This window comes from Acinonyx jubatus, chromosome D1, assembly GCF_027475565.1.
Source record: "Acinonyx jubatus isolate Ajub_Pintada_27869175 chromosome D1, VMU_Ajub_asm_v1.0, whole genome shotgun sequence".
Lineage (NCBI taxonomy): Eukaryota > Metazoa > Chordata > Mammalia > Carnivora > Felidae > Acinonyx > Acinonyx jubatus.
The window spans coordinates 64,413,244-64,428,353 of NC_069390.1; the positions used below are offsets into that span (position 1 = coordinate 64,413,244).

Sequence of the window (15,110 nt, forward strand, 5' to 3'; positions counted from 1 at the left end):
TCTCCACACACTGTGGGGAAAGCAGGCATGTGCTGTACATTTTGCCCTCAGCATTCAGAGGAAACATTTGCTTTCTGCCAGTCCTTTGGGTTCCTCCAGACTTCCTGTGCTTTTTGTGCAGCTGAGAAGGTGAAGCGTACGGGTATCAAAAGTGGCAAACAGTCCCTACCTCTGGAGACAGGCATTTACTAGAAGAAAGAACGGACCAATGGCTTCCCAGAGCATTGTTCAGCCACACTAGAGAAAGGATTAAGCAGATACATTCAGCTATTCTAACAGATTTTCTTTAAGCCTTGAATACGCCTCTCACACTCACTCAGATAATCACATTAGTTTTGTCATTAAAAGCTCCCTTTTATAGAAAGTACCTAAACCGCTTAAACCACCCAGAGAGGTTGCATACATTATCAAACACCAAGACAAACAAAAGGGATTTTCTGTTCCACATCTCAGTTTTCCTTATTCCACAAAAAAAAAAAAAAAAAAAAAAAAGGGCGGGTGGGCGGGGAATAGAGGTAGCGATGATTTTTCAAATAGGCAGTGGTTGGACAGCAATTCTCATTCCCCCCTTCCCTTGGCAGTTGCAACTGGGAGGATTGGAAAACCCCTTCAGCACTGAGGCCAGCAGAAAACAAAAGTTAAAACAGACATGGAGACAGCAGGGCAAGGAGAGGGTAGAAAGGAGAGGGTAGAAAGAAGTGTGCTTGCTTCTCTGCACAGGAAATTGCATTTGGAACCAAGGAAGGATAGAAGAGCACAGGATCTGGGATCAGAGAATTTAAGAAGAGAGGGGGGATGGAAGGGAGTCACTTCATTTCTCTTGGCTTCATGATCTTCCTGTATAAAATGGAGGTAATATCTGCCAGGCATGTTGAGGAGCTCACATGAGCAAAGGCAGGTGGCAGCGTTCTGCGATCTATAAAGTATGATACCAGCATTACAGGGGAGGTTTCCCTTGGCTTTCTTTTTAGGAACCCTAGTAAAATGGCAACAATGTCCTTCTGTCTTTTTTTCACAGTAACATGATTGGTGCCTAACCCTTGGTACATAATGTGTACTTAATAATTTTCCTTTAAAGCCTTCCTCAGACCTTCAGGGCAAATCCATCACTTCTGTTTTCATGCTCCCACAGCATCCTGAGTGCAACACAAATTCTTAGCCCCATCACCCGACATTGTGACCATCTCTCCCTATTAATTAACACTGAGCTTCTTGAAAACAACTGGGCTTTGCCTTTGAATTCTTACTACCTAACACTATACTGCATAGTCAATTAATGTTTGAATGAACAAATGATAAACAAAGGGACAATCCAAAGAATTACAGTTATTTGGTCCAGGAAAAGTAAATTCAAGGACTAACTTGAGAATCAGTCTCCAAAATACACACAGGTTATTAAATTTTACAGAGGAGTGTGTCTGTATTAAACATTGTGCTATTGCATGGTTTACAGCATAAGGCTATTGGATGAATTGAATTAACAATAAGTTTTTCATCTTCTTTGTGGGGTAAAACTTGAGGAAAGGGCCTTAGATTACAATAGCGATTTAGGTTGGACTAGAGTTTTTCAACATCAGCATTATTGACATTTTGAGTCAGATGACTCTGCTGTGGCAGGCTGTCCTCTGCATTGTAGGATGTCAAATCACACTAGACACCAGCCCACCTCAAATTGTGACAACTAATAATAACCCCAGACATTGCCAAATGTCCCCTGGGGGGCAAAACTGACACCAGTTGAAAACCAGTTGCTTAGGCCTAAAGACTAAATTCCTGCCCGTGAGGGTTATGTGGCATCAGAAAAAGAGACAAGGGTTGCTTGGGTGGCTCAGTCAGTTAAGCATCTGACTCTTGATGTTGGTTCAGGTCATGATCTTGCAGTTCATGAGATGGAGCCCAGCATGGGGCTCTGCACTGACAGCATGGAGCCTGCTTGAGATTCTCTTTCACCCTCTATCTCTCTGCCCCTCCCCTGCTCTCTCTCAAAATAAATAAATAAGCATTTAATATGAGACAAAGAAGATGGTGGAACTCTGACCATGAGTTTCTTTAAGACATAGCAGATGGTTTGTTTTACTGATTTACATTGTACCTTCCATTCTGAAGGCAGGTATTAAACAAATGAACTGATATCATGGTAACATATAAAACATCTTCTGTCAGCTGCAAGGGATATTTCTGAAACAGGAATAATCCGACAGCCTTTGTTGATGAGAGAAGGAAGCCATTTATCATCTAGTTACTTCCACTGTATTGCACTTATTCAAGGTCACTGACTGTACACCCTCAGTGTCATAGCTCTTTACATATCACCTGAGCAAAAAGTTTTCATTTAGAGTTTAATATCTTAGAGTTACTGACTGGATGGTTTTCTGTAAATCTTTATTTGGCTATTTACCTCTGGGCTTCAGGAGCTACAAAACAGAGAGAACAGTTAAAATCATCCCCCAAAGCCATAGAGGAAGTGTGATGACACATGCGAACATCTCTGCAGTGGAAGAAGCACGTGATTCCTTGTCTCGCTCTGCATCCACATGGCTGGTGAGCTACCGTTGGTCCCATAGTAAGTTAACAGTATATTCAGGTGTCCGAGCTTGTTTTTTTTTCAAACTACTTCATTTGTGTTATAAAACAGCATTCCTTCTCCCTGTTCAACTACCTACTGAGGCATTCAAACTGGCCAAGACACATCTATCTGGTGAAATTTTGGCTGAGAGTGTTCCTCCAAACACTGTAAAATCTATTTTCAGATGAAGCCAGATCAGCAAAATATATACACACCAGTAGTAAATTTCATTAGCTCATTATAGAATAATTGCTGTACTTTGGTGTTAAGACTTTCCTCTGTACTAAAGGATCACATATGGATGAATACAATGAAACCTAGCCATATATGTAAAGAAGTTGAAGATCTCATTACATTTTTCCCCTTTCTGAGGCTCCTTTAGAACATTCTCCTGCCTTGGCTTCTCCAAGTTGATTGGTCTGGTTTATCTTACACACTGTGTGAACTGTTTAACTGACTTTGTTGTCTTCTTTGAAGATGGCTGCTAGAAAAGTTAGCCAACTTTTCTTGGCCCCTGTCTTCTGGAAATATATAGAATTCTGTAACAGTATTTCTCAATGGCTTCCTCAAATGCTGTTGAAAAGGGGGTTCTGGATCAAACAAGTTTGGAAAATGTTGCATTCTTGGTGATTCACAATGCACACGGCATATCAAAGTTTTGAGAGATTCTGTAATAAAGATAAGCTGTTTACATTTATTTCAAGCATTTGCATCACGTATACCTTTTTAATGACCTACCCATTAACATCTGGCCATATTAGCATTCTGTGGAACCTAGCTGATAAATGCCACTTTATGGTTTGCATACTTAGATCCATTTTACATCTCTTTCCCTTTTAAATCTCTTCTGTCCCATAGGCTGTGTTTAATCTATTATCTTTAGAACATCTGAAATCCTTTCAGAATGAGGTGTGACAAAAATTTAAAAACAATAAATAAACTGTTAGCTATATGACCTTGGGCAAGTAACTTTCACACTCCATGCCTGAACTTATTAAAGGTGTTAGCCATGTTAAACACACATGCAGAACTAAGACTGAATTTGCACTTTGCTACTGTAAGCATCCATCCTCCGATCTTCCTTAGTAGGTAACAAAATCTATTGAAACCAGCCCCTTCTTTCACTCTTTGCATTGAAAAATGGCTTCAGAGAAATCCATCCACTTGCATGTCTCCGTTTCTAGTGTTCTAGTTCCCACCTAACCTCAAGAGAGGTTCATCCCCTTGATAAAGACTGCCAGGCTGATAGAGTGGGAGAGGGAGCCAGGAACACACTCAGTTGAAGAGAGGGTAAATCGGGAAGTCTGTGTTCTAGAGGTATTGAGTACTAGGAGATCCCCTTTCCAAAATCCAGGGAAGCCTGGGGCAGGAGGTCACATGATCACATCAGAGCTGTGAAAGGTACTTGGCTATAGAGACAGACGGATAGAAAGTTTGGCCTTTCCACCCCGCAATGTATCTATTCATATAAATTTACAGAGGGCCTACCAAGACCTGGCTGCCAGGCTCCATCCTAGATGCTGGTTACGAGAAAGAAGGAGGCATAGTTCCTGTTCTCAGAGAGCTTTGTCTTCCTAAGAGGGTGAGAACATTTAGCAAAACATTACAATTTGTTATATGTGTGTTAAATTAGAGGAAGTCGGGCACTGTTTAAGGTACTAGAGATGCAGAGATGAATAAAACAGATAATCCTTACCTTGGTGGAGCCTACATTAGAGCTGACATACTAGGTGTGAACCTTGTTCTTGGAGAGCGTAAATAAGGAAACCATTCCCTTTAGGAAAGCTGAGAAAGAACTTCACAGTGTAAGTAATCAAGTTGATCTGGGCTTTGAAAGATGCACACAAGTTTGCCAGTGAACACATATTGGAAAAACATATTCGGGGGTAATGCTAGGAAAGGAATTTCAGAGGAATTTTAGTGTGACTGAATGGCAGGGCATAAGGAAAGTAATAGGAGGCAAGTAAGAATGGGAAATGAGTGCAGAGAGGTAGATCCCAATTTAAGCCATGGTTGTACCACAGCACAAGTGGCGGGTTGGCTAAGTGGGGTCATATGTCCTACAGTTGTAGTACAAGATGTTTGGGGCTTACTTAATGTATCATGGTAAGTACAATACATTAGTGGCTCCTGAAGTTTCCTGAACACTAGTTCCATGAACTAACATCCCAGGCTTTGATTACTATCCATTCACCATGGCTTTCCAGCCCAGACTGGATTCCAGACCTTTACATCCAACAGCCCTACTTGACAGCTAGCTCTACTTGGTTATTTCAAAAGTACATAAAACTCAGCCTGACAAAACTGAACTGAACCCATAATCTTCCTACCAAACCTGGTCACCCTCTGTCCTCTGATGCTCCTTGCCAGTGCATGGCACCACAATCTATCCAAGTGCATAAGCCAGAATTCATCATCCTTGACACCTGCCCAACTCATATCTCATAGAACACATCACCAAATCCCATTGACATTCCTTACTAAAACTCTCAAATTCCTCCACTTCTCGCTGTCACCTCTACCACCCTAGTCAGTGCCACCCTCTTCTCTAACATGCACAAACGCAACAGTGGTCTCCACACCACATGCTTGCCTCCTACAATGCATATTCCACTCTATAGCCAGCATGACCTTTTTATTTATTTATTTATTTTTAATATATGAAACTTATTGTCAAATTGGTTTCCGTACAACACCCAGTGCTCATCCCAAAAGATGCCCTCTTCAATACCCATCACCCACCCTCCCCTCACTCCCACCCCCCATCAGCCCTCAGTTTGTTCTGTTTTTAAGAGTCTCTTATGCTTTGGCTCTCTCCCACTCTAACCTCTTTTTTTTTTTTTTTCTTCCCCTCCCGCATGGGTTTCTGTTAAGTTTCTCAGGATCCACATAACAGTGAAAACATATGGTTATTTGTTTATTTTTTAAATGTTTGTTTATTTTTGAGAGAGAGACAGAGAGGCAGAGTGTGAGTGGGGGAGGGGTAGAGAGAGAGGGAGACACAGAATCCAAAGCAGGCTCCAGGCTCTGAGCTGTCAGCACAGAGCCTGACATAGTGCTCAAACTCACAGACTGCGCGATCATAACCCGAGGCAAAGTTGGATGCTTAATCAACTGAGCCACCCAGGCGCCCCTAGCCAGCATGACCTTTCTATTTTTTAATTCATTTATTTTTTTACATTTTATTTATATTTGAGAGACAGAGACAGAGCATAAGTGAAGGAGGGGCAGAGAGAGAGGGAGACACAGAATCTGAAGCAGGTTCCAGGCTCCGAGCTGTCAGCACAGAGCCTGACACAGTGCTCAAACTCATGGACTGCAAGATCATAACCTGACCAAAGTCAGACGCTTAGCCGACTGAGCCATCCAGGCACTCCCAGGATGACCTTTTGAAATGAAAATCTGTTCATGTCATTCCCAACTAAGGACTGTCAATGATTTCTCATTCCCTGTAATGATTCCTTATCATGGTCTACTTGAATGAGCTTTCTCCCTGCCCAAGCCTGCAGATTTATCTTATATCACTTCCCCTATGGTCTGCTATCCTACTACAGTGGCCTTCTTTCAGTTCCTGGAATATGCAACACTCAGGACTTTCACACATGCCATTTTCTCCACTCCGCTTCCTATACAGCTCCCATTCATCATTTAGATCACAGCTAAAACATCACATCTCAAAAAAGCATTCTCATATTCCTGTAGACTAGCTCAGATTCCCTGCCAAAATAGCCCGCACTCTTCATGGCACTTATACCAACTCATTATAGAACTTGACATTTCGTGTCTTTCTTCCACTAGACCATAAACCTTATTAGAACAGATACTATATTTTCTTTTCACCATCGTTTTCTCCAGGTCCCAGAATGCCTTAAGCCTTGTAGATGGCCTTAAGCCATCCTTTTCCAAACTTGCGTAACTATGGATCTTTCTCCTACTTAAGCATTGGCATTTTGTTGGACATTTATGTTCTGAAAAACACTGTGTGATAGATAGATAGATGATAGATAGATAGAGTTGTCTGAACTGCTCTCTCTCCATCCTAAATAGTGTATTTCTGAAGCCATGGTTTTATAACCTCATCCCTTTCTAAACACCTATGGGCTTGTTAGGTGGTGCAGCCACAGGTGCCTGAGGACACCATGCTGGGATGTCATCATGGTCCTTGTGCCAGCAGAAAAGAAGCTGGTTGGCAGAGAAAGAACAAAGCAACCATGGGAAGGGAAGCCTTAGGCAGGGCTCCCACACTCAGATGGAATTAGGCAGGACAACAGGAGTGAGGCAAATTGACAGGGCATGTCCTGTCTCAAGATATTCAAACTCAGAATTCTTTCAACTGCTGGTTCTCAAAATATGATCCCCCAGTATCCTCTAGAAACTTGTTAGAAAGGTAACTTCCCAGGGTCGACCGCCAAGACATATTACAAACTCTGGGGTGAAGCTCAGCAATCAGTGTTTTCAGTAATTCTAATCAGTAATTACTGATGCTCATTTGCATTTTATACTGCTGGCCAAACTATAAAAATCTGAGGAACAAATCTCGCCCACAGGCTGGTGACCTCTGTTGAAAGCAAGACAAAACAGAAAGTAGCAGTCTTTTTTTCATGACTTTCTAGACACTGGCTCCGGCCCCCCCCCCCCCCCCCCAATTCCTGGTTTTATTCAAATCCTGGAGCTATGCCTGCATAGTTTCAATAAATTTCCTCTTTTGCTTAAACTAGTTTGTTGAGGTTTTGTTACTTATCCAAATAGAGATTTAGCTACATCAATTTAAAAAACAACAGCAGAACAAAACAAAACAAACCTGGATTTAAAGCCTGGTTCTACCAAAAATGAGCTATGACAAGTCCTGTCTCTCTGAGCCACAATGCCATCACCTACAAATGATGGGGTTGGACTGGATGATATCTAATTTCCCTCACCTTCTAATACACTAGACACTGATTCCTCTGGATAATCTCTTGATCCTCCAGATCCCTTAAGAAAGTTTCTTAAGTTTCTTTAGTTCTATCCATTGACTGAGGTAGTTAAAATACCAAAAATAGAAAATAGAAATACTCCAATTCTTCTTTTTTTTTTAATGTTTACTTTTTTGAGAGAGACAGAGTGCAAGCGGGGGAGGGGCAGAGAGGGAGGCACAGAATCTAAAGCAGGATCCAGGCCCTGAGCCATCAGCACAAAGACCGACGCAGGGTTCAAACCCACGAACCGTGAGATCATGACCTGAACTGAAGTTCGACGCTTAACCAAGTGAGTCATCCAGGCACCCCAGAAATACCACAATTCTTTACGTCTCTCTTTCCTTGTCTTTCAAAAGCATCATCTATTAATGAGAGAGATGCTTTAAATAATAACTTATTTCATGTTCTAAGTCTTTTTCAATGTAAATTAAATTCTAGCATTGTAATTAGGCTAACCTAAGGTTGTTGTCTGTAATGAAATGTACATTGAAAAATGTGTACGTAATACCAAATTATAATTGCATACAAATATAGTAATTTTGGCAGTTTTTCTCTTCACAAAAATGTAACTTATCCAAACAATGTTAAATTAAGTGGCAAAATATTTTAAAGACTTTAACCAAGTATAAGGTTTCAAGGAAAATACCATAAAATCAATAGTACCTAAAATAAATAGTACGAATATCCTCTACTAAGCCCATAAACCCTGCTTATATAAAGAATAAAAACTAGTATTGTTTTGACCCTTAAATTCTCACTCCAGCAGACTTTTCTCTGATGCTGAAACGAAAATAGTGACCAAATGCTTTGATGGACAACTCATTACAATGAGAACTGAAGGCTTCCGAAACCAGACAAAGATTTTTTTTCTGTATCTCCCAGATGCCGGGAAAGTAAGGGAAATATTTCAGTTTCCCACCCAAGAATGAACTCTATGTCTGCACTTAAAAAACAAAAATAACTGCTTTAGAAATGACTGAACTCAAGGTACAGTTTTTGAAAAGCAGAAAATGTTCCCAAGGCAGGGTGAAGAAAAAAAAATTGAGAGAAAATAAAAAGAAGGGGGAAGAAATCTTTCAACAGAGTAGAAACTGTTAGTCTCTCTGTGTGTCCCTGAAAGGTTTTGATCCAACCCTATTTGTTATCCTAGAAAAGCTCCTCTGAAGAAAGGTCTCAGTGTAAGAACTGCTTGAAAGAAGCCAACCCCTTGGAAATAGGAATGGCTCAGCCATTTATTAATGTCAAATATGCTGCCTGCACGAATCAGTCAGCTTGTCCCTTGGAAGCCATACAGAAAAGTTCTCGCACACCTGCCTCTTGGTGCCTGGACGCTTCTGATTTTAATGACAGCAGTAACAACCACAAGAAAATAAAATCTAAAAAACAAAATGCTGAACATGACTATATTCTACTTTCCAAGTAGTTGATTCATCAATTTTTAAAGGCTTCTTGCTGAAGTATCATCAGTAACCACAGCATATAAAAGCTTGCTCAGATGTAAAAGCAAAAGCAAAACAGAATCATTCTCCTAAACTGGCAAAATGTAACCAAATTACCACAAAACTGACCTTAGAAACAAAGAGAAATGGAGCAGAAAAAGGCCAGATTTCTTACTGGCAGTACCACAGTGGCAAGTATCCCAGAACTGAGAAAAGCTGCCAAGTGGAAGAGAGAAAATTAAAGGATTTTCCAAAAGCAGCCAAGCCCAATGCACACAGCATTCCCAACAGCTGGAGTGAGCTTCAGAAGCAACACACAGGTATAAGGTCCAGCCTTATTCTTTATTTACAGCACAGTCAAAATCATTAAATCAAGTACAAAAGAAATGGCTTCCATTTCCTGGATTGGCATCGGACATCCTTCCTACCAGCTGCAATTACATCATTTTTGTCTATCTTCTGCTGTTCTTTTTTGAGGGAAGGGATAGGGAGTGACAAACGGACCAAAGAGACTTTACCCTCAAACCCAAGAGGAAGCTCTGCTTGCAGAGAAACAAAGGAAGTGACCCTCCCTCTTGTGAAAGGCAGTCAGGAACTCTGCTCCGGTTATGAGGGCCACTGATGGTGTAGGAAAACTGTCACAGAGAGATTCTTCCCAGGGGTGGTGTGAAGAGGGCGACGATTCAGGGTGTGGGATGGCTGCTGTCACCATCATCACCCTCTCTTCTATCTCAACCTTTGCCTCATCAAATCTAATGACAAACAAGGGAAAGTAATTACATGTAGAAAACCAAAGTGAATGGGAACGTGGGTAGAATGAACAGAAAAGAAACTGAAAGTGATCAAAATTTCTCAGTGCTTCTTTCTCTGACTGGCATAGAAATCTCTGATCCACTGCTTCATGTGTCTAACTTCCAAGGAGCGGGCTAATAGCACGGTCGTGGGGTCAAAGGCATTTCTGGCTCGAAGATCTAGATGATGGGCCCCTTCTGGGATGGTGATCGCAACCAAGGTGTCTGTGATATCCTTGGTTACTCCACCTCCTGACCAGGGGTCTAGTTCACCATTGCTAAGTGAGGGAAAAAAGAAAAAATAAGATTGTTAGTTTTTCATATCTACACCCAGATAAGATAGGAGAAACCTATTATGTGCATAACATCAAAAATTACAAATTTATAACCTGGGGGATTTGATCTGAGATCTAATCTGTCATATAAGAAGGTGCTTCATGCTGGAATTTTACTTAATTTCTGTAACTAGGTGCAAGAAATAGAATCAGAGAAGACTGAAGGTGGTACTATATGAATCAACCCAGCTTCTACTAGGACATGGAATATAGAAGCCTGTATTTTAATCCCAGCTTCATCACTCAAAAGCTGGATACCTCACACAAGTTACTGACTCAGTTTCTTCATCTGTAAAATAGAGATAATAAGGCTGACCTCATAAGGTTGTTAATAAGGGCTAAACCAGATGGCACATGTGGATGTACTGAATAAGCACAGTGTCAGGCACAGAGGACTCCTTCAATTAATGCTGGTTTCCTTACTACCTAGGACCCCAACTCAGAAAATTTGGGCATTACTCAAAGATCTTCATTTTATATTAGCTTTAAACTTAAAGAAATGGTATTTTATTAGTCTTGGCTGTTTCACACAACACATTTCAGAATGATGTAAACAGGATCAGTCATTAAAATAGGCTATTTAGTTTAGCTGAGTAAAAAACCAATATACCACTGACAGTATTCCTAAGAATATTATCAACAGCTCTTACTGAGCCATAATTCACCTATCACAAAAGTCACCCACTTAAAATGCACAATTCAATGGCTTTTAGTATATTCAGAGTTTGCAACCATCACCACAATCAATTTTAGAAAAGTTCATCACCCCCAAAATGAAATCTATACTCATGGCAGTCAATCCCTATTCCCTTCCCCATACCTCCTCACTCTCAGCCCCAAGCAACCACTAATCAATTTTCTGCCTCTGTAAATTTGCCTTTATCTTTACATTTCACATAAATGGAATTATACAATACGTGGTCTTTTGTGATTGGCTTAATTCACTTTGGCATAATGTTTTCAAGTTTCATCCATATTGTAGCATGTATCAGTACATTATTCCTTTTAATTGCCAAATAATATTCCATTGTATGGGTATATTACATTTTATTTATCTAGTCATTAGATGTACATTTGTGTTGTTTCCACTTTTTGGCCATAATGCACATTGTTCCTATAAACATTCATATACAAGTTTTTGCTTGGGTGCAGGCTTTCATTTCTCTTGGGTATATACCTAAGAATGGAATTTCTGGGATGTATGGTGACTTAACCTTTTGATGCACTGCCAAACTTTTTCCAAAGTGGCTACACTATTTTATATTCCCACTAGCAATATATGAGGGTTGCAATTTCTCTATATCCTTGCCAATACTTATTATCTGTCTTCTTGATTATAGCCATCCTCTGTGGGTATAAAATGGAATCTCATTGTAGTTTTGATTTTAATTTCCCAAATGACTGAAGGTATTGAGCGTTTTTTCATGTGCTGACTGGCCATGCGTATGTCTTCTCTGCAAAAAAATGTCTCTTCAGATCCTTGACTGTTTTTAAATTGAGTTATCAACTAATATCATTTGATCCATTTTAAGTTACTTTTTTGTATGGTTATGAAATAGGGATCCAACTTCATTTTTTGCTTGTGAATATCCAGGTTTCTCAGCATCATTTCTTGAAAAAAAATACTCTTTCCCCAATAATTTGTCTTGGCCCTTGTCAAAAATCAATTGACCATATATATACCAAGGGTTGACTTCCAGACGGTCAATTCTCTTTGACTGATCTGTATGTCCTTATGGTAGTATCCTAATATATTGGTTATGGTAGCTTTATAATAATAAATTTGAAAACAGGAAGTATGAGGTATGAGTTCTTTAAATTTGTTCTTTTTTTTTCATAATGTTTGAGAGACAGAGACGGGGTGGGGGGGGGGAGTGGGGGAGGGGCAGAGAGCTAAAGGGACAGAGGATCTGAAGCAGGCTCTGCAGTGACAGCAGAGAGCCCAGCCCCATGCAAGGCTCAAACTCACAAAGTGTGAGATCATGACTTGAGCCAAAGTCGGACACTTAACCAACTGAACCACCCAGGTGCCCCTGTCCTCCCTTTTCAAGATTATTCTGGCTATTCTGGGTCCCTTACACTTTTAAGATCAGCTTGTCAATTTATGTGAAAAAGCGAGCTGAGATTTTCATAGAGATTGCATTGAATTTGTAGATCAATTTACAGACTATTAACACCTTACCAATATTATCTCTTCGACAAGAACATGAGATGTCTTTCCATTTATTTAGATTTTAATTTCTTCCAACAATGTTTTATAGTTGTATAAGTCTTACACTTCTTTTGTTAAACTTATTCCTAAGTATTTTATTCTAGATGCTATTAGAAATCAAATTCCTTCCTAACATTTATTAACTCCATATCTGCATAGAGTAGTTTAGAATTTACAAAGCCTTGACTATTATAACAACTCTGTGAGGTAGGTTTAATAACAACTCTTTATAGACAAGAAAACTAGTACCCAGAGAAACTAAAAGATTTGCCCATATCATTCATCTAGCAGCGGCAAATCTGAGATACAAATTCAGACCTTGTAGCCCCAGTCTAATGTTCAATCTTTCATGCACACATCGTAAATCAACAGCACTCTTGACTTGTATGGTGCAGAATAAGAACATGAACTTTGGGATCAGACACACCTGGGTTCCAGTGCCAGGTCTGCGCCTCACCTTCCTAATCTTATGGAAGTTTAGATTCCTCAAAATAAAATAAAGACTGAAATACCTGGATTAAGAACCTGGTAGCTATTAGATTACTCTCCCCTGGTACTGCACTTTTTGGTATATCTTTATCTACATATCACTTATGGAACATTTCTATATGCTTTCTGACATTTGTTTCATGTACATTCCATTTTGCTGATATTGTTACAAAGCCTGAAATAACAAATATTCAAGGTCACATTATCAGATATATGAAATTGTTCCCATAATTTGCATAATCATTTTTAAAAGTCTCATCTATAAGTACAATCTATACAGATGCCTATCCAATAATATCTTTTTTTAAAATGCTTATTTATTTTGAGAGAGAGAGAGAGAGCATGAGCAGGGGCCAGGCAGAGAGAGAGAGAGGAAGAGAATCCCAAGCAGGCTCTGCACTGCCAGCTCTCCAACTACAATTCCATGAAGGCAGGGATTTTTATCTCTTTTGTTTATTACTGCCCACAGTGCCTAGACCAGACCTGGCACATGGTAGGAGCCAGGTGTTTATTGTGTGAATGAAAAAAAATTTTTTAAGTGTTTAGATGTCTGTGGCCTTGTACCAAATGCCCTACAAAGAGATATATAAATATATGTAGGCAAGTTCAGGCATATGAAATCACTTCAGTACTTTTCATGTGGGAAACCAAAGTTAATATAAATGATCAATATAAATCTAGAGAGACTAACCTTCAGCTGTGTGTAGTAGTGAGAAGAACCACTAACTAAGAAGATGTAAGTTTTATTGCCCTACCAGCCCATGACTTTAAAAGTAAGTCACCTAACATATGTGAACCTTAATTCCCACATATATAACAAAAAATAAATTTTTTTAAAAGATAATGCCCCTCCATCACAGAGATCTTGTGAGGCTCAAGTTAAATAATATATGTGGTAGTAAGATATAAACTATAAAATACTACACAAATGTGCAGTGTTATTATAATAATTATCATATTCTGTAAGTATGAGAAGTGTTAATACTTCTGAGAGGTAAATGAATCATGAAAAGGGATGTGAAAGCATGTCTCACAGACATTTGGCCAGAAAAGTAATGTGGTCAACATTTTCCAGTTAATGTACAAGCTAAATGAGAAAATAAGCATTTAGGTACATTAAATATATGTGTGTTTGAGATACAATTTTAAATTCCTTTTACAATTCCCACCACATTTCTCTTTAAAAAAAAATTAATTCAACTTCAACTTAATAACATCATTCTTGGAAAGAAATCACTCCAAAAATGTACATTTTTGGTTTCGTTAAAAATGAAAAGGAAAAGTCACGTGCAAAATAACAGTCTTAGTTTTCAACTACCAGATAAATTCTTAAAGTAAACTACACAAGGGGTTAGACTTTCTTAAGTGAACAAATCGCCTTTATCATTATTCCAATTTAACAGGACCAACCCAGATAGGAAACTCTCCATTATTTGCAAAACAAAAAAGCCATCCCAACAGCCACATAATAAGCAAACTGCATTTGATTTAAAAGGTCATCTGAATCAGCCCAGTGGCTTAGCAACAGTGTTTGGAGTTGCCGAGAGACCCAAGATGCACATGGACTTGAATTTCTTGGTCCTAGACACGTGAAAGCTTAACCAGCCACTGGGACATTTACCAAAAAAATACTGGCTTTCATGAGAGAGTCTAGATGCCTGGATAAAATTCCCAACAGTGAGCTTCTAATCACTAGCAACAATTAATTTGCCTGAGAAATGATATTAAACTAACCAGCTCCTCAGGGACTCCCTTTTGGATTTATATTTAAATTACTGAGCATGACCATTGGTAAAATAGTTTCTTACCAGTTGGGGTTGGGGAAAAAAAGAAATCCTTCTAACAAAACAACCGTACAATAAAAAAATTGTTGAAATGGAATGATTACTGGCTCCTAGTTATTAACTCCTCATTCATTCAACAAACGTTTACTGAGTACCTACTATGTGTTCAACAGTGAACAGACAAAATGTCCTCATGATGCTTACTTCCATGATAATCTATTTACTCATTAAAGTAACCTTGTTTGGTAGTCATTATTTCTAACTTTTATATATTGGCAATTTGCCTGAGTCTATACAGCTAACTTGGTCTCCCTCACTTCAAAGCCCAAGGTTTTAATTGCACTGACAAATTTCCTGTCTGATATGGACTAAACTTTCCATTCAGGAAAGCAGTCACAGTTGGACTTGTGTGAGATGACCTAAGGAGAGAAGCATGGACATAAAGATACTTTCCACCTGGTTCCTTGGACATTTTCTTACTCATCAACCAAAACCGTTTTCTAGTTGGTAGCCACTAAGTAGAGACAACAGAGGCA

At 39.3% G+C, this 15,110-nt stretch overlaps 1 protein-coding gene across 7 annotated transcripts in view; it reads right to left on the minus strand.

Annotated features, from left to right (window-relative positions):
- Window positions 1-15,110, minus strand: part of PRCP (prolylcarboxypeptidase) — a 140,656-nt gene that overhangs the window by 55,860 nt on the left and 69,686 nt on the right. For 4 of the 7 annotated variants that reach the window (XM_015074580.3, XM_015074569.3, XM_015074560.3 and 1 more), the window contains one exon: window positions 9,287-10,032. The exons of the other annotated variants lie outside the window; for them this stretch is intronic. In XM_015074580.3, the coding sequence (XP_014930066.1) occupies window positions 9,816-10,032 (217 nt within the window). In that variant the 3' untranslated portion in view covers window positions 9,287-9,815. Of the gene's footprint in view, window positions 1-9,286; window positions 10,033-15,110 lie in introns of those variants that run through there. 7 annotated transcript variants of the gene reach the window in all.